The sequence below is a fragment of the Argiope bruennichi genome, chromosome X2 (genome assembly GCF_947563725.1).
Source record: "Argiope bruennichi chromosome X2, qqArgBrue1.1, whole genome shotgun sequence".
Lineage (NCBI taxonomy): Eukaryota > Metazoa > Arthropoda > Arachnida > Araneae > Araneidae > Argiope > Argiope bruennichi.
The window spans coordinates 86,476,129-86,502,423 of NC_079163.1; the positions used below are offsets into that span (position 1 = coordinate 86,476,129).

At 29.0% G+C, this 26,295-nt stretch overlaps 1 protein-coding gene across 1 annotated transcript in view; it reads left to right on the plus strand.

Moving 5' to 3' along the window:
- Positions 1-26,295, plus strand: part of LOC129960570 (putative polypeptide N-acetylgalactosaminyltransferase 10) — a 110,141-nt gene that overhangs the window by 10,963 nt on the left and 72,883 nt on the right. Inside the window, exon 2 of the mRNA XM_056074062.1 lies at positions 23,756-24,194. Within this exon, the coding sequence (XP_055930037.1) occupies positions 23,997-24,194 (198 nt within the window). The 5' untranslated portion in view covers positions 23,756-23,996. The remainder of the gene's footprint in view (positions 1-23,755; positions 24,195-26,295) is intronic.

A 26,295-nucleotide genomic window follows, 5' to 3' on the forward strand; every position in this document is an offset into this window, starting at 1 on the left:
ACTGAGCTTTATAATATACTAGCCGCCTTTGGCGACCAGCCGGTTCGCCAATCTTAATGTTCGTTTAAATTTTAATAATTAAATAGGTTGAACCGGAGTTTAACCCCCTTCTTCGCCAAGTTGCGATAACGCTCCAAAGCTGGCAATCTTTATTATGCACTATAATTGAACATCTTCTCCTTTGCTTTTGAACATTTCGCAAGGTCGTTGTTGGCGATTTTTAAAAATTGCTCCAAGCAGGAGGTTAAACTCCGATCGTACCATTAAATATTTTACGCAATTCCAACTTTAATAGATTCTTCGGCAAAATATTTTAAAACTTCAAATTTTGATAGTCATATAATTCACTCATAATATTATAAGGGCCTTCAGTCATAGCCTGATATGTATCTCTCTCATTTTCTGTTACCCCTCTTAGAAATTATGCTTTAAATTAAAGTGTCAATGATTAATCTGCAATTAATATAATAATATTTTTTACTGAAACAAAGCATTTTTTTAATACTATGATTACTGATAATAGAGTCACTGAGCGTTTAGACTTTATGGGCACTAAAGAATATCTTTCTTAATTTATGTAATATCTCAAGAATTTGTCAACAAAAATTTCTCAGATTCATCATGAACAGATCGATTCATTAACAATGTTTCATTTTAAATGCATCAAACACTAAAAAAATAAAATGAATCGTTTAAAATAATCGGTCGAAAACAGGTTTAAAAAAATACTTAAAAAACGATGTACTTAAAACTATAAGCATATACAAAAAAGTATATAACTAACATGAATACAATTTAATTACAAAAGCATCCAATTAACCTAAAAATAATTTAAATCATTGAAAATAGGTTAAAAAAAACTACTTAAAAAACGATGTACTTAAAACTATAAGCATATACAAAAAATATATAACTAACATAAATACAATTTACTTACAAAAGCATACAACTAACCTAAAAGTAATTTAAATCGTCTGTTGATAATGGTTGCCATGCCAACAATCAGAACATAATGCGCATGCGTGAGTTTCCTTCGCCTTTTACGGTAACGCAAATGCGTGAATTTTTCTACGCCAGTTGGGGTAACGCTATGCAGATTAGACATTTTTAATTTCCTTTATTCTGTGTTATTTTAATTCAAAAGTACTTCAGAATGAATGTGAAACATGGATTAATTAACAATGTTTAATTTTAAATGCATAAAACATTAAGAAAATAAACAGAATCGTTTGAAATAATCCGCCGAAAAATGTTAACCCTAGCCTCAATTCTGTTGGGAGAAAAAAATAACTGAAAGTTGGCGGTGGGGAAAATGGAAGATTTTTTTGGCGAAAAAGTTGGCGGTGGGTAAAATGGAAGATTTTTTTGGCGGGAAAGTTAGTTTTCAACTAATAATTAAAATTCTAATTAAAATTTCAAAAAAAGGGACCCCAGGTGCACATTCCCGACCTCTAAGGTATACATGTACCAAATTTGATAGCTGTATGTCAAATGACCTGACCTGTAGAGCGCCAACACACACACACACACACACACACACACACACACACACACACACACACATTGAGCTTTATTATAAGTATAGAAGAATAGTAACTTTTAAATATTACTAATAATAAGCAGGATGTTTAAGGTGAAATGGTTTCTACTGAGCTTTATATTATAAGAATAGTAACTTTTAAATATCATTAATAATAAGCAGGATGTTTAAGGTGAAGTGGTTTCTACTTTCTACCTAAATAATATGATAGTAATTGTAACGGTATTCAAATTTCTTTCAATTTTAAATACCGTTCGTGCATTCGTAGATGATATAAAAATTCACCTAACTACTTCAAATGAGGTTTTTATTTTATTATTAATTACATCATAAAAATTTTAAATATTATATATGTAAAAAGCTTTGCTTTAAATAATAATGAACTTTATATACTATTAAATAAAGTCTTAAAATCTTTAATTTTGAAAAAGCCATGTGTCTGTACCAAATTTTTTTTCTTACCCGGAAGCTCTTTCAGAATTTTTTTTTCTATCATGTATCATTATAAATGAAGGATCAAATTTTTAAAATACTGCCTGGTTCTTACTTTTTGTATCTGTTTTTACGTTTTCTTTCGGATTTCTTTTTAACATTTCTTGAAACTCTTTTTTTTTCTTTCAATAACTTCAGAATAAATATGCGGTATTAGTTTCAGTTATTGCACTCTTAAACTCATTACGTTACAAAAGATTGTTTCTTGAAAACAATATTTGGATTGTTTATTAAAAAAATATTATTTTAGTGGCTCAGCCCAGATTACAAAAACTTTTATCACCTGTAAATGATACATTAAATTTTACATGTATTATTTATTTCAGGAAAATAATATAACATTCCATAATAATTGTTTTTATTGTATATAAAAACATATTTATAACTGAAAATTTTTAATTATGTTGTGTCTGAAATTTTTATTTTTATCTAAAATTTTTCCATTATTCATCTTACCATATTTCTGGATATTTTCAATCATAAAAGGAATATATAGATAAATGTACTGAATGTAAAAACCTGCTCATCTCTACATAAAAAGATTTTTAATATTACTTCTCATAGAGTTAATTAAATGATATTTTGCATTTGTATAAGGAAAAAAATATTTAAAAAATTGAAGTTACTGCTTTCAAAAAGTTAAGGTACAACTTGTTTTTCGTCGCTAATTTGAAAAAAAATGTAACTAATAAAAAGTAACTAATATATTATATAGGAAAAACTAGGCTATATTCATTAATAAGAAGTTTTAAAAGAAAGCAAAAGTTCCCTTTGTTTTATTATAAATGGATTGCATAGCACTTACATCCCGAATTTATATAGGTCTTTGTGAAAAGTGTGCGTTTTCAAGTTAATGTATCAAGATCTTTGTCATGGCTTTCGAATTGTTATTGGCAATACTTAGAACAAAATCATTTCAGATTCGTTAAGGAGATTAGCAATATTGTAGATGAAAATGGACTTATTTCAGGTTGATATTGGAAGACGTGTCAGCTTCTCTTGTAGTGCGGCTCACGGACTTAGGAATGAGTTCTAATTAGGAAATTAGTCAACAGGGAGCACCTATACCAGATTGACCGAGTGTTATTACACTATCAGTCTACTTCTTTCAGATGGAAGAAAATGGAATATTTTTGAGGTTCACCTTATTTTTGATCATATTTCATTAAGAGGGAGAAGAGTATGTTCCACTACTGTGTGGAAATTTCATAATGTAGCTATGTGTACACGAAATCTCTTAGTCTGTATTCCTCTGCCCTAACTCCATATATGTCATCTGACCGTGTTGAGCCTGAGAATCAGGATGGGAGAATCAGGATATGGAGGATAGTCAACCTGTGTCATATGGGTGAGAAAACAGTGGAGGCTGGTACTCGTAATGCATGAATCCAAATTTTTTTTGTTTTTTTGTTTTTTAAGGATTTTAATCATTCTCTTATCTGGAGAGAATAAGAAATCATCAACAATAAATTTCCCTCAAGAGAAAGAGACAATAATAGCGAAGATGAAATCATAATTAGGCTGAAATCAGTTTTGGGTGATTTTACTGAACTCTAGCTATTCTTTCGGAGGGCTCTATTTGAAAAGAGATACCGAGGCGAATTTTGATCCACTCTCATCTACAGCCCTTTTTAATGAACATCTAAATGAGCAGGTTTTAGAAGGAACAGACATCCCAGAGCAATCCCTAGATCCCAACTCTGTTCTGACCTTATTTTTATGACTGAGTATCTAAATAGGCAGTTAAGAAACATACAAAGTTTCCTCTCTCTAGCTCAGTGTGTTTTTGAATTATGATGTTCACAGTCAAACTGAACAACAGACAGACATAATTTTTAAAAATTAGGATTTTTGCACTCTGGGGAGGTTTAATGCTTTTGATGATTATAATATTTTCCAGAAAAATTTATAAAAAATATTTCCAGAATTTCTAAAGCACTCTTTTTCCGATTTAAATGTACAGATAGGAGGGAAATTACAATAAACGTATCAAAACCATGAATAAAGCATAAATAAAAAACGAAGTTAAATTGTAAGCACGTATATTTTTTGTAATATGTTTAATTGATTGTTTATTTTTTACACAACTGTATTTAAAAAAATCCACAAAAGCACTTGACAGCAATAATAACCTTGTGCAGAAAGATTTTTTTAAATAGCTACTGAATCAATAAAGATTCTCTATTGCTGTCACAAAATAACCAGACCCTAATTTTTTAAGCCTAATCTTTTCTTTGAATAAAATAAGGATTTTAAATAGCATTTCGGTTAATTTATGGTTAAAAAATTATTGACACATTCCTTATTTAGTTTGGTCGATGTTTGAGCATAATCTTTTATATGGAAAAAAAAATACTGATTATATGTCACTTGAATTAACTGATTAAAACTGATTGTCTATTTGCTTAATTAGGCTTATTTGTACTTTAACTGAATAGCCACCAGATTTCCTATTCAATTCATTCACGCCAGGTAAGGGAAAAAAAATGATGCAGTGTATAACAAATGAGACTTTCGGAGCGCTGGATTCGTAGTTGTCGAAGAAGGATTACAAACCGGAAATAGTGGAGGGGTATGGTTTCCGCTTCACCTGTGAAACTAATTTAAATTAATGCTTTCTATACAGTCTTTAATCTATTACATCTCCTATTTCCACTGATTCATTCCATGTGTCTGAAGGAGGGTTAATTAAAATGTTCGCCTGGATGAACGTAAATCTATTTTTCTCTCATTTGGATCGCTTTCGACAGAAAAGTCGTTAGCTCAGAAGAGATTTGTTGGCATACTTTTCAAATCAGCATTCAAATGTAAAACAGTCGGATGCTTTAAATAACGCTGTGAGTCAAATTCGGATAATTTGTACATGAATAATTCAATCCGTTAATTATATTTTTCCTTCTCTATTTTTTCCCCCTTCAGTAAGAAAGTATACAAAAGCTTTATTTCGCTCATTATTTCGATAATCCGAAAATGTGACTAAGATGATTCATAATTGACAGCGGATGATATTTCAAGTAAAGCACAGAAAATAGAAATGCTGATCAAATGTTTACTACTTGAAAAAAGGAATTTCTATCATACTTGTAAAATCTTCAATATTATAATTTTCTTAAAGAAATTGGCAATTTCTTTAGATTAATATTTGAAAATAGGCTGCCTCTTAAATTATATTTCTACAGTTTTGTGCAGCAATGAATTATTAAATATTAAAAATAATAAGAAAAGGGAAACGAAATAATTTACATTAAAAATATAATTGAAGTATACTTGGATAATTTTCTTAATATTTTGCTTTTGATCGAACCATTAAGAATTAATTATTTAGTAAGATTTGTCGAAATTAATAAAACTGGGGAAAATATATCAGTTCTCCTCTAAATGGGATTACTACTGTTCGTAACATTGAGTTACTTATAATTTAATACGTATTCTGCTATTAGTTTTTACTAAGTAGTAAAAACTAATAACAGAAATGAAAATTAAATATTTCATACTAAGTAATTAATAATGCTTCAAGTTCAATATAGAAGATATTTCTATTTTGAAAAGCTGTGTAATTTTGTAATGCAAATGCATACATTTTTCTTTATTCACAGATCAATCGAGCTTCAAATTTTAATTGGACTGGCCAAATTTTTTTCTTTGAAATGAGTATGAGTATGATACCTATTTCCTCTTTCGAAAATAACGCATCTTTTTTATTTTTATAAATGATCCAATCGTCATTAAAACCTGCCAATATTAACATCCTATACTATAAGAAATTGATAAACAATAGATAAAAATAACCATGTTCTTGGTTTACCCATTATTCTAAAAGCCATCACTTCGGCATGAGCTGTACGTACTCTAAGTGAGGATTTCATGGCAGGGGCTTTCTACCGTCAAGCCCCAAGGGTTCGTGGAACTACATGCAGCATTTGGGGCAGACGGACATATATCCTGGGCTAATAATCAGTAGGCTAATGTAGTGTGCTCCCTGATGGGCTTTGATTTATCATCAATTCAGTTTGTATATGCAGTTATATCTACAGGAAGTATGGAAAGTGATATCATAAGCCGAGTTCAGTAGGTTGACAGCTTAAATGTATCAGAAAGTGTGATGATTATAAGAAACAGTGTGTCATTCATTCTTAAACTTCTACATATGAAGAACAGATATAATTATATGTAAAAAAAAAAAAAACTTTTAAAATTCTTCGGCCATTTTCTAATTTTAATTTAGTTAGCAGTTTATTCAGATGCTTTTGATGTCAAATCAACATCAACAACCGCTTCAAATCTCCTTAAGTTTAAATAATTTCTGTTTTTTGCTCAAACGTTAGGTTTTATACACAGCCTTTAGCCTTTACAAAGAGCATTTCTCAATGTTTGTATCTACTTAATATAAATTATAATTTAGTAAGTATTCTTAAGCATTTTGGTTAGTTAAATATAAAGAACATGTAGCTTAAGGTAATTAAAAAATACCTTAAGATATGAGACTATTTTGGGGATCACGTTTTTGAAAAATGTAATAAAATATGATGCATATGTTAGAAATTTTTCAAGAAAATAGATTTTAAAAAACCCCTTTGAAATAAAAACAAATGAGAAAAAAACGAAAAGTGTTCTGAAAATTGAAATAAACATTTTAAGGATAAAAGGAGGTGTAAAGCAAAAACCTTCCAGCTTAGAAGTTTATCAAAATGATTGTTCAAAATTTTCCAGACATCTAAGAAATATATTACCTAGTTTCTGAACCAAAATTCTGTATTTCTATCCAATATTTACATATTGGGTTTCAATTGATAAATAAAATGAAATTTTAAATTTTTTTCGAATTGTGAATATTAAAAAGAGGAAAATTATTTTCAAATAAACAGATTGCTTATTCTATATTTCAGGAGCTGCAAAACATATTAAAAATTATTAAACTAAATTTGAAGAAAAAAAAATATGCATTATATCTTAATTTAAGAGATTTTCCACAAGAAGATTTTATAAACATTTACAGTTTGGGAAAAAAAACACATTTAAAGATGTAAAATAGTATTGAAAACTTAAATTATTCAAATACAAAAATTAACGCAATTTTCCAAAAAAGGGGCACAGAAACAAAATTTAAATGGCTTTATTAAGATAACTATTCCTATATTAAAGAATTAAAAGATATTCAACATGTTTAACAAAAATCGATTTTTCTAAAACAAAAATCATTTTAAATTACAATTAATACACTCCAAGATTACTGATAATGGTTTTCAAAATGTTAATGGAAAACTAATAATTCATGAAAGTAATTATTTGTTTCCGATTTGCAGTAATTAAGAATGAAGTTGGATAAAATAGAAGACCTGTATCAGTTGTGTTTTCCTTTAAAGCAACCGAATGAGAGGATCAATAGTTAGATTAGCTACTTTGTAGTAGGTGTGTTAAAGAGACCACGCTAATGTCTAAAAGCAGATAAGCTGATTCAGTACAGGATCCAAGACGTAGCAAAACCCATGGGATTAATTTATCTATTCCATTAATACAAGCCTAAGCCTTATCGGTTTCGGGTTTCAGAAACGTCTCTTGGTTTATCTATAATGGTACATTACTAAACCAAAGAAACTCCAAGAACATCCTAACTTGAAATTAAAATCGAGCAAAAACATTATTAACCATGTTGTATATTTTTTTTCATGGCAAATTATAACAAAAAATGGCTTTAGTTTAGAAATTCATTTGATACTAGCATGTAAAAAAAAAAAAAAAAAAAAAAAAAAAAAAACGGCGTACTGGCATAGGGGTAGCGGGTCTTCACCGTAATCTGGGCGACCTGGGTTCGAGTCCCGGTTCGGGCATGGTTGTTCTTCATCTGTTCTATCTGTGAGATGTGTGAATGTGCCCCCCTGTAAAAAGGGGTTGTGTAAGCGAATGTGATGTGGGACGAGCTAAGACGTGCTCTTGGTCCTAGTTGGCGCTACTAAAAATAAGAGACGCGCCCTTGGCTTAAAATCGATGACTTCGTCAGCGAACTTGTCCATAGCAAGTGCCATTAGAAACAACAACATGTATAAAAAAATATTCTCGAAAACGAATAAATTGGGTCATTTCATAAGTTTCGCATCAGAAAATATTTTTCCTGCACTCTTTTGCTTAGTTTAATATGTTTTATGTGTATGAGGATGGATATTTATAAAACATTTTTCGCTCACTTCCTATTATATAGAGTTCTGAAGTTCTGTACACATGTATAGTCATAATGTCAATGAAACATTAAATATTTTCAGAAGTTAATTTGCATTTAACCTTTTAATTTCATGAAAATTTGATTTAATATGAGTGACGTCAACTGTTGACAAATTTTAGAATATTTTTTAGCCATAATTATTTTGTATTTGTATATTCGTTCCATGGTAAATGTAATAATGTATTATAAAATTTATACAAAGCTAAAAAGTAGGAAAAATAAGAGAAAGCGTTTTTGAAAAGCTTGCTTTTATCTATGTACTAAAATTAAAATAATATTTTATCACATATCTGAGAAACAAAACAAAAGTTTAAAACTTAAAGTTTTACAAACGACGCAAATGGAAATTATATCAGAATTTTTTATAAAAGGAAATTCTTAAAGATTCAAAAATTTGAATATATTATGGATGTGATTAAAATTTAGTTTACTAACAGTTTATATATCAGGCCTTAAGTTCAGGGTTATGTTCCAATTTTTTCATTAAAAATAATTAATATTTGTATTCTAGTCCACTAATAAAAGTCTGCCTTTTAAAAAATTAAACGCAATATCAAAAATATTGAATTAAAACAGAAAATTAAAGGCTTATTTTGCAATAACTTATTTAAAAGTGACTGAACAAATTACATTAAAATTAATTTTTAAAAATTCCTTTTCGCATGTTTTTTTTTTTTTTTCTTTCTGTCAGTACTTCTGTTTTTAAAGTTTAAAAGTCACTGTGAACCTCGTTAGAAATTTGAAGACAGAAATGTCGAACGATAATTCTTACCTTCGCGAGTTTAAAGATGCATTTTATTTTTAAGGATCATTCTGATCCACATTGCAAGGTGAGACTGATTCCCATAAACAGCGAGCTTTAAAAGATTGAAATCTGCTTTCTGATGGGAAAAGAAATATTTGAATTGACCAAGTCACACCATTCCCAAGTACCCCACAAAGATTCTTATCCATTTATTCTGAAGACTGTTGTACTGAGAGACCTCTAAAGTCAAGACCTTTTCCTTTTTTATTGCTCCCTAAGGTTTAATTTAAGTGGATCAGTCACTATATACAGCTTTAGACCTTCCCCCAGGCTAGTCCGGAAATAAAAGTTCGCCCCTATCCTTTGGAGGGAGGGGGTAAAGACTGCAACGCCGTACTGGTATTGAGGATCAGGTGCTTTAGTCCACTGCTTTTATGGGGTAGTTTAGGGAAAACGCATTCCAGCGACAATGAGAATATATATACAGAACAGGGAGATAACTTTCATTTGAACTAAAAACACAAAGATTTAGGCATGAAAATAATAAACTGAACAATCTAAAATACGGTTTATTGGACAGTTTTATGTGTCGGTTTACTGTAAAAATTATCTTTGAATTTCACCTTTCTTCGGTCATTTATATCAGAACTAAACAGAAAAGTAAGGAATTTAACACAGTACTAAAAAACAAATTTTGGACAATTTCTTTAAAGATTTTTTGGGTCTTCAACTAAAAATGTAATATGCTTTCATGATTTGAAAATAACTAATGTTGAGTGCAAAAAATTAATTTTTAAAAAACTTGAATAATATTTTTCATTCCAAACTTGAGTAATCAGAAAGCAGGTGTTTACTAAATTTCTGCAAGTCCAGTGTTGTTTTGTACGATTCTATTTAAAGTAATGAACTCGAACCTCTGAGAAGAAGAAAAATGCAATAGTAAAGGATAGTTTCAAGGTACATAATTAAAGAAAGAATATGAAATACAGCGTTCTTAATATCACATGTTATCTCCTCAAAACGAACTGTAGGAAGTTAGAATTAAAGCACTTTAAAAAAAAAGTATCAATGAGTGTATTACTATATAAAAGTACAGGAGCACACATATAGTTATATATATAATACCCTAGATTATTCACTTTTTTTGTTCTCGAACACGTAGCCAAAGAAAAAGTATTGCAATTTCTAACATTTTATTTTGAGAGTTTTTGATCAAAACTTTAATGAACCTCCAAGTTTTAAAGCTTCCAGAATCACTTTTTTCCCTCTATATGTAAAAAAATTGGAAATAATGTCTCTATGTCCATGTGTATATAAACATGCTGATTCAAAAAGCTAATCAGTTAGATAAACGAAATCCTGTACGGAATCTTAAAATAATTGATCAAATTATGGATAGTTATGCAATTTTTGAAGACATCCTTCAGAGGGTATCATGTCTGTCCCACCACTTGTTTGCATCTTCATGCGATTTGATAGACATTTGAGCATTAAAGAAAAATATATTAATGCTTTTGCTTGAAATAAAACCAGCAGAAGGTTTCATTTAAATCCTTTTTAATAATACCAATAAATAATACTTTTTTTTTATCTTTTATATACTTTCTTATACTTTTTTTATACATTATTTTAACTTTTTTTATCGTACATTATTTTAACGTATTTATTTTAACTTAGAACTTTCAATGATTCTTTAATGTTCCTTCGCATTTGTCCTCCAAATCCTTATAAACGAGAATAAGGAATGTGTCAAAAACTATCTGAAACTGGCAAAAACTTACTTTTGCAGGATTTTACAAGGTTGATTATAATTTACTATTGCAGCATACAAGTTAGTTATAATTAAAGTGCAAGTGCTTGAAAGTCTTTAGAAAAAAAAACTATTTAGAGAAGGTTGAAGAAATTATGTAGTTGTTATGTTTAGATCAAGGGAGATGAATTAATAATAAAAACAATTTAGTTCATTTTTATTCATAGGTGAGGTTACAGATAATTAAAAATTATTTTCTTTATTTACTATACCAAAATGCCGATAACTTCAATTAAAAAAAACATTTTGCTGATAAAAATAATGTGTTTTTTTTTAAATACAGCCATGACTTTGTCAAAGGTACAAAGTGCACCGTTAGTAAAATTATTTTGTCAAAAGAATAGCAATTAGACCTCTATTTTGAAAGAATATTTTCGTCTTAAAAATTTGAGAAAAGGATCGATGCCTGTGAATGGTTTGAAGAAAATTTGACGCTACAGTAGATTTCAGGGTGCTCCCTGGAACTAGAGGACGACTCGCTGTGAATCAGGAAGTTGTGGAAGAAATTAGAAAAACAATCCATTCAGGGTATGTGGATCTAGCGACACGTAAACGCTTGAAGTGTAACAAGGGTATTATCAATACCATGGCCAACATCGCAAAAAGTTTTGTCCATTTTTTGCATTTTAAGAAGCTAACCGTATAAAATTAAAATTTTGCAAAACTTGCAACAGGTGGTTCACAACAGATAATTGATTTTGACAACTTTATTCTTACCAAAATGGATGACGATGAATCATGGATTCGAAAAAATTTATGAATCGCATTTCACTTTATCAGGACATGTCAACACTTAAAATTATAGGATATGGGGCGCATCCAATCCACATGTTATGTTTGGAAAACCCTTGCAGTCAACGTTTATTGCAATTGGGTGTGGTATGACTGCTAAATTTATAATTGGTCCATTTTTTTTATCTAAAATCTTACACCAGCAAGACTCTTCGCTGTACTGTAATAGGCACTAGCTATAGTAAAAATCTAAAAAATAAAGTGATCCCTGCTTTACAAGAAAACAAATTACTAATTTCAACAATATTTATGCAAGATTTAGCTCCACCTCATATTACTCAGTCTGCTAAACAACTGCTTCATAAAAATTTTAGTGAGGATCCTATAATGAGCAAATCTTTCCGAGATGCTTGGTCACCCCGTTGATCTGATTTGAATCCTTGCGATTTTTGGCTGTGGTGATATTTAAAAGACCACGTCTATAAGGAGAAACCTAACTGTGTTATTGATTTAAAAAGCAGGATTACTAGACATGCCCTAAAAATTCACCAGGAAATATTAAGGGATACTGTTTATCACACTGTCTTGCGTCTGCAGAATTTGATTGAATTTGAAAGTTCGCATATTGAGCAAATATTGTAATAATTCATTTCATATCTCTTAGCAAAAAAGTATACTATAATTTCATTGTGTTAAGTAATGCTAATAAAAAGCGCAGCCTATCGAAAAAAAATTGAATTAATTTTTGTATTGACTTATAATGAATGTACAATGAATATTGAATATAAAATTAAAATGCATTAAAAAAATTTTTAGAATTTCACAAAATTTAAATTCGTCCTTGAAGTACTGTGGCGCCATCTTCTTTTAAATGATAGTATTGCTACTATTTATATTATATTATTAAGTCCTAACTTTCTTGATAATCGTCAGATCGAGGATTTTAATAAATTTAAAACTTCTTTGGACAACGGAGATCCTTTTGCAATAAACTGCGCATAAGTTGATCTTATAGTTTTTTGGTCTGTAACGGATACATTTACATATGTTGCCTTTTACATGTATAGTTAGGGAATTTATTTTAAATTCTTTAAAAAATTAATTGAGAATTAGTGATTTTTTAACTGAAATTTCTTTATTAGAAGTAATTTTCACCAAAATAAAGATATATTAATGTCTTTACAGCCTTTACAGTTACAATGTCTTTCTAAACTAATCAAAATTATTTGAGACGAGCGTAACTCATTTTAACATTATCACTTTGGAATGCAGAATTTAATTTTAAAGCTCCCCCCCCTTAAATACGAACCACAGTTCATTATAACCTCCCCCCCCCCTTTTTTTTATCAAACTACTTAAATGAAGCTTTCATGCGCTTATACATTTGCGATCAAATTGCAAATTGTTATAAGTCATTTTTATCGAAAAATTGAGTTATTACATTCTAAATCCTGGCTCGCTAATATTTATAATGTGATAAGTATCTTTATTAGGGCGCTTGATCACGTAAAACATCACAAATATTCTTCATATCATCCTAAGAGTAAAGGGGCTACGAAAAATAATGTGTACCTGCTATAACGTAACATTTTAAAAAGTGATGAGCTAGCTTTTTACCATCTAAGAACAGAAATATAATTATCAGTTTGGAGAAACGAATTTTGTCGTAGTGGCTTTTCTCTCCAATCATAATGTCTTTTACATGATTAAATTAGTGCAGAATGTATCACTGAATATATCAATAATCTGTCTACAAGTATTTTGAAGAAGAGATAAAACAATCGTAAGTAGAATATTAATTAAGTTTTCATAAACTTCAATCATCTGAATAATTTTGCAATCTTTTATATATGTGATTTAGAGTCCTCATCTAATTTCTAATTCAGCATGCAATACATTAACAGAGCATTTGTGATATTATAAATCTAATGAGCAGTTAAAGAAAACAATTTTGCGGTTATAGCTATTCTTTCACATCATTAGTTTTCTGACATACTGGATCAGAGCTGAGTGTTTGGTTAAATTTTTCAACGCGACTTCCAAAATAAAGCTTCTTGGTAAAAGAAATGTAAGCATCATAAAAGGAAAAATGAAATTGATCCATAGATAAATAAAGTGGAAAGCAAACATTTAATTAAAATAAAAGTTTCTTTTTGTTTCAAGAAAAATAATGAACAAATTTACGCGTATGAGACGTGTAGCATCTCTGAAAGTTCTGCTTAATTTACACGTGCTTAAGTCTAAATCTATTTGAATTAAAAGTAAATAAAGATAAAAGCACACGGTTCGAGACATGCTAAATTTAATCGAGTCAAGTGCTGAGACGGGTCTAAGAAAACATTTCTTTCTTCCAATGGTTCTTCCAGAGAATTTTTCTTATTTTTAAACCACAAATCTTCTCTGAAAGAAGGGAATGTTACCCTTGGGTCGGACCGCCGTAATATTGTTTTCTTTTTTTCTGATTCCGCATCATGAAAATTGCAATTCGAATTCATCTTACTCATTGTTAGAGTTCGTATCTCAGGGTTTTATCTTTCATAGCAGGGATCATTTTGCGGTTTTGGTTTCAATTTAGTTCTGCTAAAGGGTGTAATAAAAACAAACACTCAACTTTTATCTGATACTTCCTCCTATGCATGTTGTTCTAAATAAATTAGTTTGAATTTGGATTGTTGAGAGGGAATTTAATTTCGGAAGCGCATTCATTTTACGTTCTAGGTTTACGCTCTTTTTTTTTTCAGCTTATTTCTTTCGAAATTGAAGTCATTCTTGCTTTTTGTTTGGCTTTTATTAAGCATGTTATTTTTATAAGTACAAACTTTTGCTGGAATTCATTTCGCGAAGCAAACATTTTACTGTCATGTTTAAAATGCTGTCTCGCGTGGGATGCCTTTTTTTCGATTAAATGTGGTTTGCTTTTTTTTCTGTAGGACAAGGAAACCTTTCATATGCTTCTGTTATTGGTTATAAATTGGAAAAAGAAATGATAATAAAGCTATAGCATTACCATTGTTTTCCTTTTCTGTCCATCAGATTCAGGAATATGTTTTCGCCATTGTTTGTTAATTCATTGAAAAGATTATGAATGTATTAAAAATATGTTTTTGTAGGAATTTATATAAATATTTTATATATAATAAGTTTATAATTGCGTTATATTTTAATATAAAAATAAAGTGATTGGAGAAAGGTTTAGTTCAGTTAAATTAAATTTTTTAAATTGGTTTTGATGTAATAAGAGAGCCATTTTAGGACAGATCTCGTAATTTTGAATTATCAAGTGTGGACACATAAATTAGCATTTCCTCTTGCCTAACTTTCAAGTCACATCAATGGAACGAAGATTGATTGACATTCAAAAGCAAATTTGATGAGGACGAGGCTCTAATATATAAAGATAATAAATTGGCATACTTAATTGAATGAAGAAAAATACATTTATTTAATAATACTTTTTTCAAAATTAAAAAATATATATTATCATTCCTACTCCTAAGGATTTATAAACATTTATTATTTTTTTAAGAGGAACTACTTTATTGTTGATTATTAAGTAACTTCCGACAATGTATTAGAAGTAATAGATATATTAATATACTGATTCAACAATGCAGGAAGAAGAAACGAAGTTTATTTGATAATTTGCTTGATATAAATTTTATTTCATTAGTGCAACGAAGAAGAACAGAGAAAAAACTCTCTAATAATATTTGAAACAGTTACTATTTTTAAATTGTTCATTTAAAGAAGCTTTGTTTGTACATGAGGAAAAGTAAAATTAATTATTCTATTAATTAATTTAACACGCAACTGATTATCTAATGATTTTCTATAAAACATTTATTTGATTAACATGTATATTAGAAATTTAATTTCTTAATCGTGTTCTCCCGACAGAAAGTAGAGTTCAATCAAAAAACAGACGATTGCTTTTTACGTCATGAAGTCGGTTGAAACCAACATGATACGTATGAAATACATGGAGCTAACTCATAATATGATTTTGAAATTCATAATATATTCTTTAGGAGGAAAAAGTGATGTGACATCACAGTAAGAAATGATGTAAAATTAAATGTTAAATGACATGCGTAGTTTCTTTTATCATGTGACTGTGGTGGCACTCAAAATGTCTCCATTAAACAGAATACTTCTGTATTAGTTTGACAGCTATAATTATAACTTAGTCTAGAATACAGTTTTATTTCATTATTTTAAAAGAGAAATTTTCCTCAAAAGTTTCAATAAAATTGCTTTTTAAGAGAGTTTTGATTATTTGAAATTTTAATATGAATATTCGTTGTCTGACTTCAGCTCTGATATAATCTTATCGCAAAAAAAGCATATTAATTTCATACATTTCATTTTTTGTAAAATTACCATAATATCTGGAAGTTTAAAATATGCTGCAAAGAAAACTGATAAAAAAATAACATCAAATGCCAATACTTTCTTTCAGTTTCTTTTACATTTTTAATAAAATTCACAAAAAATATTTAAATGTTTACTTTGCCTCTTAAAATTCGATTTTACCTACACCTTTCAAACATATTTTTTTTAAATTTAAAAATCACTGAAACGCCTTTTATGTTTTAAATAAAAAACTTTTATCAGTATTTCTAAATATGATAATGTTAGATATATGTGACAACTACGAAAGTAAAAGAATGAAAAATATGATTTTTTCCCTCAGCTTCCATAGATTTAAATAAAACAAAGGCATTTTAAAGAATAAAAAAGCATATAATCATGAATTTTTTTATTGTGTGTTGATTAAAAAATGAGTGGCTAATTAATCTCATTATTTACTTGGCCTGCCAGAAATGTTTAGGCTTTTTCAAAATATGTCCGAAAACTTTCACATTTAGAACACTGAAATTATGGATTCCTAATTAGTTATAACTCTCAGGAATATTGATAGTTAAATTTATCTTAATTTATCTAAAAGCAGACAAGAGATATCTACATTCAGTTCGGATAGTTTAAAAAAATACATTTTATAATAACTTAATTTTCAAAGTATTTAAGTATAAAAGTTTTGATTGTTGTATTGAAATATCATTAACTTATTTATATCTTTATTACACATCACTCGGTATTGAAATATTTATATGATATCCTCATTATAAAGTGTGGTAAGAAAGTTTGATTGCTGGATAAAACTGTGTGTAAGATAGTTAAAACTCATCTCTATTCCCTGCTTATATTTAAAATAGTTATGCCGCAGTAATTGCTGTTATATTCGTACACTAAATTAGTACTGAATGTTTATTTTCATTCTTTTCCTATACATTAATATTATTCTTCCTAGTAACTGGAACGTTTTAATTTGCCTGTATTTCTGTAATTAATTAACTGTAATTTAATTTGCGAATAGCGAAGCCAATTAGCCAAAAAAGTATTCGAACCCCAAGCATTACTATCAAGTAGTTATTTAAACTTCAGATCTTATTTTTACATGCGATAGACAAAATATTTTGACTGCGTAGTCCATAAGGTTATTTAGAAGTTTTCTATATTAAAATAGCGCACGATTTATTTCTAAAAGATAAATTAAAATTCGAAATTGGAACCATTGATAACTAATTCAAATAAAATATTTTAAAGTGATTTTATGTAGGTGTTTCTTAGTTCTTAAAAGATAATATTATTTTTAATTATATTATTTCAATTTTATTTATATTATTGATGTCTCTATAATCAAGACTTGAAGTTTTCCTTCATTTGTTTCATTGTTCATTTTAAATACATTAGTGCATATTAAGTCTTTTAAAAAACTTGCTACAGCGAAGCAATTAAATATTCTTAAAATAAGCAATATCATATTTTTTGAGGTCACATTATCTATCAATATTGAAAAGTGCAATTATGATTCAGAGTTTTTTTTTAATATTTTTAACTTTTATTCTGAAACATTACTACTTTTATATGCATATAATGTTATATGCGGGAGTTCTGGCAAAGGGGTAAAGCGTCTTTCTCGTCACCTGGGTGTCTTGGGTTCGAGTCCCGGTTCGGGCGTAGTCGTTCTTTATTTGTTCTATCTGTGAGATGCGTGAATGTGCCGCCCTGTGAAAAGGGGTTGTGAAAGCGGATGAGTGAGTAGCAAAATCGTACTCTTGGCCCTAGTTGGTGCTGCTAAAACGAGAGACGCTCCCTATCGGCTTAAATCGCTGATTTCGAAACAGCGGGCTTCTCCATGGCAAGTGCCATCAGAAACAGCAACAACAAAGCTGTATATCAAATGTAGGAATCATTTTTAATGCTTTTATACGTTTGAAATATTTTTTTTAGTATTTTAAAAATAATATGTAATATAAAATAATAAAAAAAAGTTTTAAATTTTCATTAAAAACATTGTTTATATTCATGAAAAGATATCAAGTTCAGCTCTAGAAAATCCCGATTCCAGTTTACTTTTATGGCAATGGCACCAATATTAAAATACCATGATGCAGAATTCTGATTAAAAATCACTTATTTAAACTGTTCAAAACGGTAATTTACCATTTAAATTCTCAAAATAACAAAAAACTAAAAGCAAAAGTTTCATCATTGTAGTTTTTAATACTTTAGAGTGAATTTTAAATATTTTATAATTTAAATTACAAACTTTCCTAACAGCCTTTTAAGTGACTTTTCAAGTAAAATTCAGTCTGAAATTTCTATGAAAATTGCAAAATAAATTGACTTTTATATTCGTTGGAAGTTGTGTACATATGCACAGTAATGACAAGGATACCTCTATACTATCGCAATTCGGTGGTAATTAAAAAGCATCAACGAAAGTATCAACCAGTTTTCTAAAGTTGGGGAAAAAGATAATAAACCTTACCTTAAAAATTTTGTGAGCATAATCAGGCTTTCGGCAGGAATTTTCTAGCTAAAATTACTTTGAATTTAAATTTGGTATTTTAAAGCAATGCTCAGAAATCTAATAAAAATCTGATTTCAGAAAAGCCTGCATAAAATTAGATTAAGGTAATTTTTTTATGTTTAACTCTCGTGATTTTCATTGAAAAAATTACAAGCAATATATTCCAGTGGAATTGTCACAAAAGAAGCATCGAAATATGGAAGAAATTCAAAAAAAGAACTTTGTTGCTTTAAATTGCTGGGTTTGTCATCTAAAACGTGCCACTGTATTTACTCCCGGATATTGGACTGGATAAGAGGGACTGAGAAAATTGAAATGCTAAGGAATTCCACTAGAGTGCATGTTATACAAGAGGAAGTATTTGTGAAAAATTTCAAACCGATATATGTATCATTTTTTGAAAAGTTCAAATTGTGGCGCGAATAAAAATCTTTATCTAAAAGAGTTGTCCGGCATTTTCAAACAATTTATATATGTTCGTTATTCAGAAATTTGAAGTTAACATTTTATCTCAAATTCTGTGAATGCCCCTGAATACTAGAGTTAAAATATCAACTTCATATTCGATTTTGACTTTTTTTTCTGAAAAACGGCCGAATAGAAACCATTTGAAATTATACAGCAACAATTTTAAAACATGACTTTTTTTTCAGATCACGAGTTCGGATTGATAGAAAAGTAGTTATAGACATTTTTCAATGAGTTTTCCGTTTTCGATAAAGTTAATTTTTTTCTTAAAATAATGAAGTCATCAAAATGAGACTTTTAACAGGTATTTCTTGTTTGTTTGTTTCTTATGGCACTTGCCACTGACAAGCCAGCTGTTACGAAGACAGCGATTTAAGCCTGAGGGGAACGTCTCTTATTTTTTATAGCAGCGCCAACTAGGGCCAAGAGTACGACTTTGCCACTCACGCATCATTCATTCGCTTGCACAACCCCTTTTTACAGGAGGGCACATTCACACATAGAACAACAGAAGAACAACCATGCCCAAACCGGGACTTGAACCCGGGACGCCCAGATCACGTGGAAGACGCGCTACCCCTATGCCCTACGCCGGCAGGTATTTCTTTGTACTTAAATGGGATTCAAAACTTACGCAATGATTAAAACAAACACACACACACAATTCTGAAAAACTTTGTAGATGATAAAGAGGTTCGGTATGAATGTCTAATGTCACACATATACATATATTTAATTTTACATTTACTCAATACCTAATTAAACTACAGTAACAATCGAAGGTTCATTTAGTGGATTATTTTAATAACCCTAACTTTTCTGCTTGAATTTTCACTCCGAGATTTAATACCTTATTTAAAAGCGAAACAATGATGTTTTAATTTTGTCGTTTCTTTTCCTCACTTTCTCTAGAGCAAATATAGCGGTCTGTTTGGTATAGTCAACCCAACAACTTAAAGAAGTAAAAATAGTGTAGAACATTTTTTTTTTCATTTTCAAAGTGAGATTTGACTGGACCATTACTGAAAATGTGAAATTTCTATTCAGGATGGTGCAGGCATTTCTTAAATTTAAGAAGAGTTGTATCTATTTTAGATAATTTGTCGATGGAATTTTTAATGCCCAGTTATCTTTAAGAAATGATTTTCAAAATCAATTGAGCAAATAATATATTAAAATTATAAGTAAATTTTAAAGATAATTAATGGGAAATTTATGAGATAAGTTGCAATTGGAAAACTGTATATTTGAAAGTTTCAATTTCACATATGTTCCCTTTTTTTCTCTGGGCTGCTATCTGACCTATGCGAATTATTAATATAGAGAAAGAGAACCATGATGCAAATTATAAAGATTCACAAAATCAGTGTATTGATAAATATTTTCTTAGAAGCATTGTACTCTGAATAAAAAGTGAATTCAGGTTTTTACCCATTCTTAACTTCTTTCATAAAAAGCTAATTAAAATAGATTTCAGCGAACTTAAAATATATATAAAAAGATTATTTAAAAGCATTCCTTAATGTAATCAATTGAAAAGTACCGTAACGAAACTTACAAATATTTGAGAATATAATACTGGTTTCAAGTCATAGCACTTACGACGAGAACAAAAATAACAACCATAGGAATAATCGAAGAAAAGTCAGAAAACGGAGATGAAGCGAAAGAGATTTTATATTTATGGCTTCTTCTTATCTTTAATATAGGATTTAAGCAACATACTTATTTTTTTAATGGTTTACACAAGTTAGAAAACTTAGTTTTCAAAACTGGACAAAGCTAAAGCAACCAAACGTACTGAATTGAAAAGTGTCCCAGATTTGAGTTTAATGTACCGGATTGTTTATCAGTAAATATTTCACATTAAAAAAGATAAACTAGATTGAGTTTTACAAAGTTATTTTCTGAAAATTTTTCCTCATCGACTTTTGCTTTATATAGAATGTTGTCACTTTAAAATATCAAATGGGTGAATCAGGATGAAAGAAAAGGACTGTCAAATATAAAGAAACTTCTGTAGTACATTGGCGGAAGAATCACTCATAAAACCATTACACACATATCTTGGCTCAGTTTTGATAAGATTTTATAGTAATAGAATAGTTTTTGCTTATAAATTGTACATAATATTGTTATACTTTTTAGAATATTATTATGCTTATATTAGCATATAATATTAATACATTCTGAAATATATATAAAAAAAATCTGATTTTAAAATAATCAAGCAATATTGAATGACGATTGCATTACTTTTATTGGTATAATTTTTTTGAGTAATCAAGTGCATGCTTTATTTTTTGAATAGGTATCATAAAATGAATTTCTCATGACTTGAAATTTCTGATAACTTAATTCACTTTATTACTTTAGATTGAAATTAAAGTGACTACTTTTATTGCCATATTGCTTTTTGGCTTTTCTTTCCTTTTTGGAAGTTTGCAAGAATATGTTCAAATTTCCCTATGAATATTATTTCTGATTCGAAATGCAATGGTTACTGTAGCATTTGATTTTGGATTAGAATTAAATCACTGTGACGAAATAATTTGTGTAGCTTCTTTACTGTTGTAATGATTTGTTTTCATCCTTTGTTCTTAAAGCGGTCGATAAGCTGGCTCAACTATCTCTGAGAACAGAATTCAACTAGATCTTTGCATTGGTAATTGTCAAAATGCAATGACTCTTCGTTTTCATGGCGCTGTTAATTATTCCAAACAAGATCAAGAATAATTTGTTATAAGAAACAGCCTTTGGTTAACTATATTATATCGAAAAAGAATATATCTGTTTTTAGTTGATCTCCGAATGGGAAAACTTTTTGTGTTGAAAGACTAGAAATGAATAAGAATGAATCAGAATCAACTAAAAACGACGCGCTGAAAAGGTTTCATATTCTTCCATCACTAAGAAGGTTTCATTTATGCTTCTTTATTATTTACTTCTTTTTACTTTTTTTTAAATGACAAATTATGTTATTGTACTTTATTTTTCCAAAATGTTGTTTATTTATTTTCTATTTTATCTATCATCCACGCATACACAGCCTTCCATAGCGTCTTGGAAAAAAATTCAGAAAAACTAATCATTGTTGTAAAACGGCAAAACATTATTTCAAACTATCAAATAATACTTTGCTATTTTACAAAAAATAAAGCAGTATTTCAAAAGTAATATAAAGTATTATTTCAGAATATCAAATATAACACAAATAATTAAAAGACACGTGTATAATAAATTCTCAGATATCATATAATATATTGTCAAATATTTTGTATATTGAAAGGGAGTTTTTTCTTATCATTTTAAAAATGCTCTATTATGACCTTGCTTCTAAATGGATCTTTAAACGTGAAGGCGTTAAATCTTTAAGAATATACAATTCTGTTACAGCTGAAACCTAACACACTGTTGTTTACCTTTTGAGTGTATACTTAACAGCGAAATGAACTCAACTGTCTCGGTTGGTAAAGCTCCAAAGTGTATATTGGTAAATATGAGCTTCTCTAAATGTAAGCATGAAACGCAACCTCAACTAATTATTATATAGGCATCCATTGCTAGCTATAAGCATGAGACTGAAATTATCGCTGGAGTCTCTACTCTCACGCTTATCATAATGGGGGTTATAATTCCTGGCAGGGCTATTCGAAATCTCTGCACAGTCTGAATAGTTCTAGGGCAGTTTAAATTTTAGGTCCTTGAGGTACCATTTCAAGTTTAGCCTTCATCTTCACGGGAGATAATTTAGGTAATGCGTCCAAAGTATAAATAATGTATTTATTAGAAGTGCAATTTCGAAATATATCAAATATGAATGGAAAATTGCCCTCTAATTAGCATCTCATAATAATTTGATGTTATAATGATAATTTATACCTATTTATTAAATATAAAGAAGTTGAAATTTAGAGTTTGGAAATAGTTCAATTTTAATTTTTGATGCTAAAGAGGAAATGCTTTTAAATAAATGTTCGCCTTTTGTACCATCACAGAACAATAAAAAGTGCCTTCGTTACAAAATTGCGATGAAATTCGTTTGCTTTTAGTTAATTATAGTTACAAACGTTATGAATTTATTTTGCAGTTCTAAAGTATTCGTGAAATAAATGGATAGCCTTCTTAAAGCTATATGTAATTCAACTAGTCAAATGATCACGATTTTGAAAGGGACTTAATTCATAAATAAAAAGTCAGTATTCTTAGTATTAAGCAGTTGATTGGAGAAAAAAGATAACGGAAACTTTGATAAGTGTTAATAAATCTATTACTGAAATATCTTCAGAGGTTCTTTAGGGTTTTAATTGTTTAATTGTATTCATTTAGATTTGCAGTTATTTTATAAATATAACTACCACTCCAATTATAGTTAAATGCTGGAGGAGAGTTACATTACGAAATTATTTTTTTGTTCATAAATTCTTAGGATCATTATATATACAATGTATGCATCATTCCATGTACACTAAATTATACAATTTCTGAAAAGTTTAGATTTAACTGATTTCTCCCGTAATCAAATGCGCAGAGTTGCTGGAGTCTCGTGATAATATCACGGCTTCAAGACCGGACTCTCTTAGGTTCGCGATTCGATTGCTCCTAATAATGTTACTATATCTATTACTTTTAATGCATTATTGGAAGTTACTTGATAATAAACAATAAAATAGTTCATCTTAAAAATTAAGAAATGTTTATAAATCCTTAGGAGTAGGAATGACAATATATATTTTTAAATTTTGAAAAAAAGTATTAATAAATAAATGTATTTTTCCTCATTCCATTAAGTATGCCAATTTATTTTATATTTCTATATCATGAACAAATAAGTGAGCTCATTTCTTTTAATGTATCGATTTATTTTTATTCAGATGGTGATTCCCAGACGCCAAATCATCGATGAAAAAGGGAATGAGCATTGACAAAACATTTCTTGCATCACATATGTGAATTTCTGACTCTGAACTGCCTGAAGGAAGTACATTGCAGAGAAAATATATCCAGTATTTCAGATGTGGCAAAACATCTGCCTGAGAACTTCAAATATATGTGGTGATATCTTTTAGAAATGGCATCGTAAAAACTTGTATTTTGTATCTTTCTGCGAAGACTATGGCTCGTCGTAAAAGAAAGAGACTCTGCCGGATGTTTCTGACAATCTGCATCGCTGTTTTTTGCGTCGGTTTATTGCTTAGAGCTGCCGTAACTACCCTAGGGCTTCGAACTTTCGTCGTCGTAGACTTGGACCCTGAAGAAAGCGATACACCCAAGTATCATGGCCCCGAAATGCATAGCTTACGACAGAAAAATGTGAGTATCCAGCTGGCTTGAATATTTTTTGTTTTGATTTCGAGATATGGTTATTTACATATTTGATAAACTCGTATTGCAACTAGTTGCTCAGAAATTCACGAATTTTCGCTGTTCCATTGTTACTGTTGGAAAAGATATACCATAAGCTGAATATTTACTCATATTTATTTAACTTCTTTTGCGTCATATTTGTAAAGGTAGGATTTTTTTATAGTTCTCTTTATCCTTTACCTAATGAATTAGATTCCTAAATTTTGTGCTCATATGTGTTTTCGATGATAATTTTAATATTAATTTATTAATATTTTAATTTTAATAATAATCTCGATGATAATTTTAATATTTTCAAATCTTTATTATCACTGAATTAATTTATTTACTTAAATGTTGATTCCATACGAATGATACCACTCAGCATTGAGTGTGGGAAAAAATGTCAAGATATTATTTTTATGCGAATCATTTTTAAATTCAAGAAAAATAATAAAAAATGCTTAAATTAAAAAATCTAACATTTTGAAGTGCGCTAATAAAAAGAGATTTTGGAAAAAATCTTTCAACTTATTTTGTTTTTGCACGATACATCTCTTTTCTAAATGATTCTTTATGAACATCCATCATTGTTGAGACTTATTATTAAATATGTTACTTTGAACTTGAAAATATAGATTGGTAGCTCATAAGAAGGATTTCAAAGTAGTGGAATTTATATGTTTTTAAGTATCTGCAAAATACGTTCGATTATAATCAAAGTTTTTCGTCATCACTTGAAAATGTTGCTTTGTAGTCGATATCGTGAGACATTTTTGGATCTGTGTGGGTCAAAAAAATCAGAATACTTTTTAATATTGTTATACCATGGAAAAATTGCGATTTGGTAAGAGAAAAAATAACAAGGAAAAGAATTGATATCTTCCTTTGAAAATTGACTATTTTTCATTAAATTTTTTGCAATATGTTTTTATATAATTAGATGTTAAATGCTAAACTTCAGAAGAGTAATAAAGTTTATTTTATCAAAATTGGGCAATTACCTGTTTGTGCACTCCCTCCAAAATAAACAAGAAATGTTTTAAATTATTTAGATATACAATTTTTAGTTGCTAAACATTATTATAATAATCTTCATGCATTATTTTATCGCCGGATAACAATCTTTTGATGCATATGCAAGACAAATGTTATTTAGATCTAAAAAATATCACCATCATTATTTTTTGTTTGTTTATGGTAACACATTACAGAACTAAGCTCTAAAGCTAGAATATTATTTGCTGCAAGGAAAGAATGGTAAGAGAACCGAAATTACCAAAAATTAAGAGTCTTTTAAGAAAACGTTTCAACTATTACAACAATTTTATGTGTTTCGAATATTTATAAGACATTTTACTCTTTCTTCTTTCTAAATGGCACTTCGAAGTCTAATTTATGATTGAACATAAAGTATTACAGATATGTACTGCTTCTTTTCGCAGGATTTTTGCGATGTCTTTGGTCGTCATTACACTTAGGTTTTTAAAGCCGTGACACAAATATAAAGTGGATCCCAACCTAAATAATTTCTTTTACTTTTATGTTTTTTCGTTGAAGAAGGAATGCCGGGATATCATTTAATAAACCTTTCATTTAGGAAAATTATATATTTATGTAACAAAATCTGTCTTTAAAAGATAAAAACGGCTAGGTTCAATATTATTCGCAGATGGAATACTTCAAATGACTAAGGTATGAATTTTCTAGTCATTTTCCTCCTTGTGACTGACTTACTCGACTTTAAAATTTTATCTAATATCCAATTTTCTTAATTTATTTCTATCATTCAATATTATGATCTACTTAATATTTACAGCATGGGCAAAAAAAATCCATTGCTTTCTTTCTTAGGGTCAATTCGTTCAGAGATTTAGTTTTCAAAAGTTTTCAGAGAGATAATGGATTGCTCCAAATGCTTTAAGTCTGTACTTTAGGTCGTACGAAGAATTTCATAGTTTTAAAATTTAACAGCTGTGGTATAGAGAAATTGAAAATAGATTTTTCACCATTTTAGCACCTTCCGTATATATTGTTTGCTATTGTTAATATTGTTATATTGTTTGCT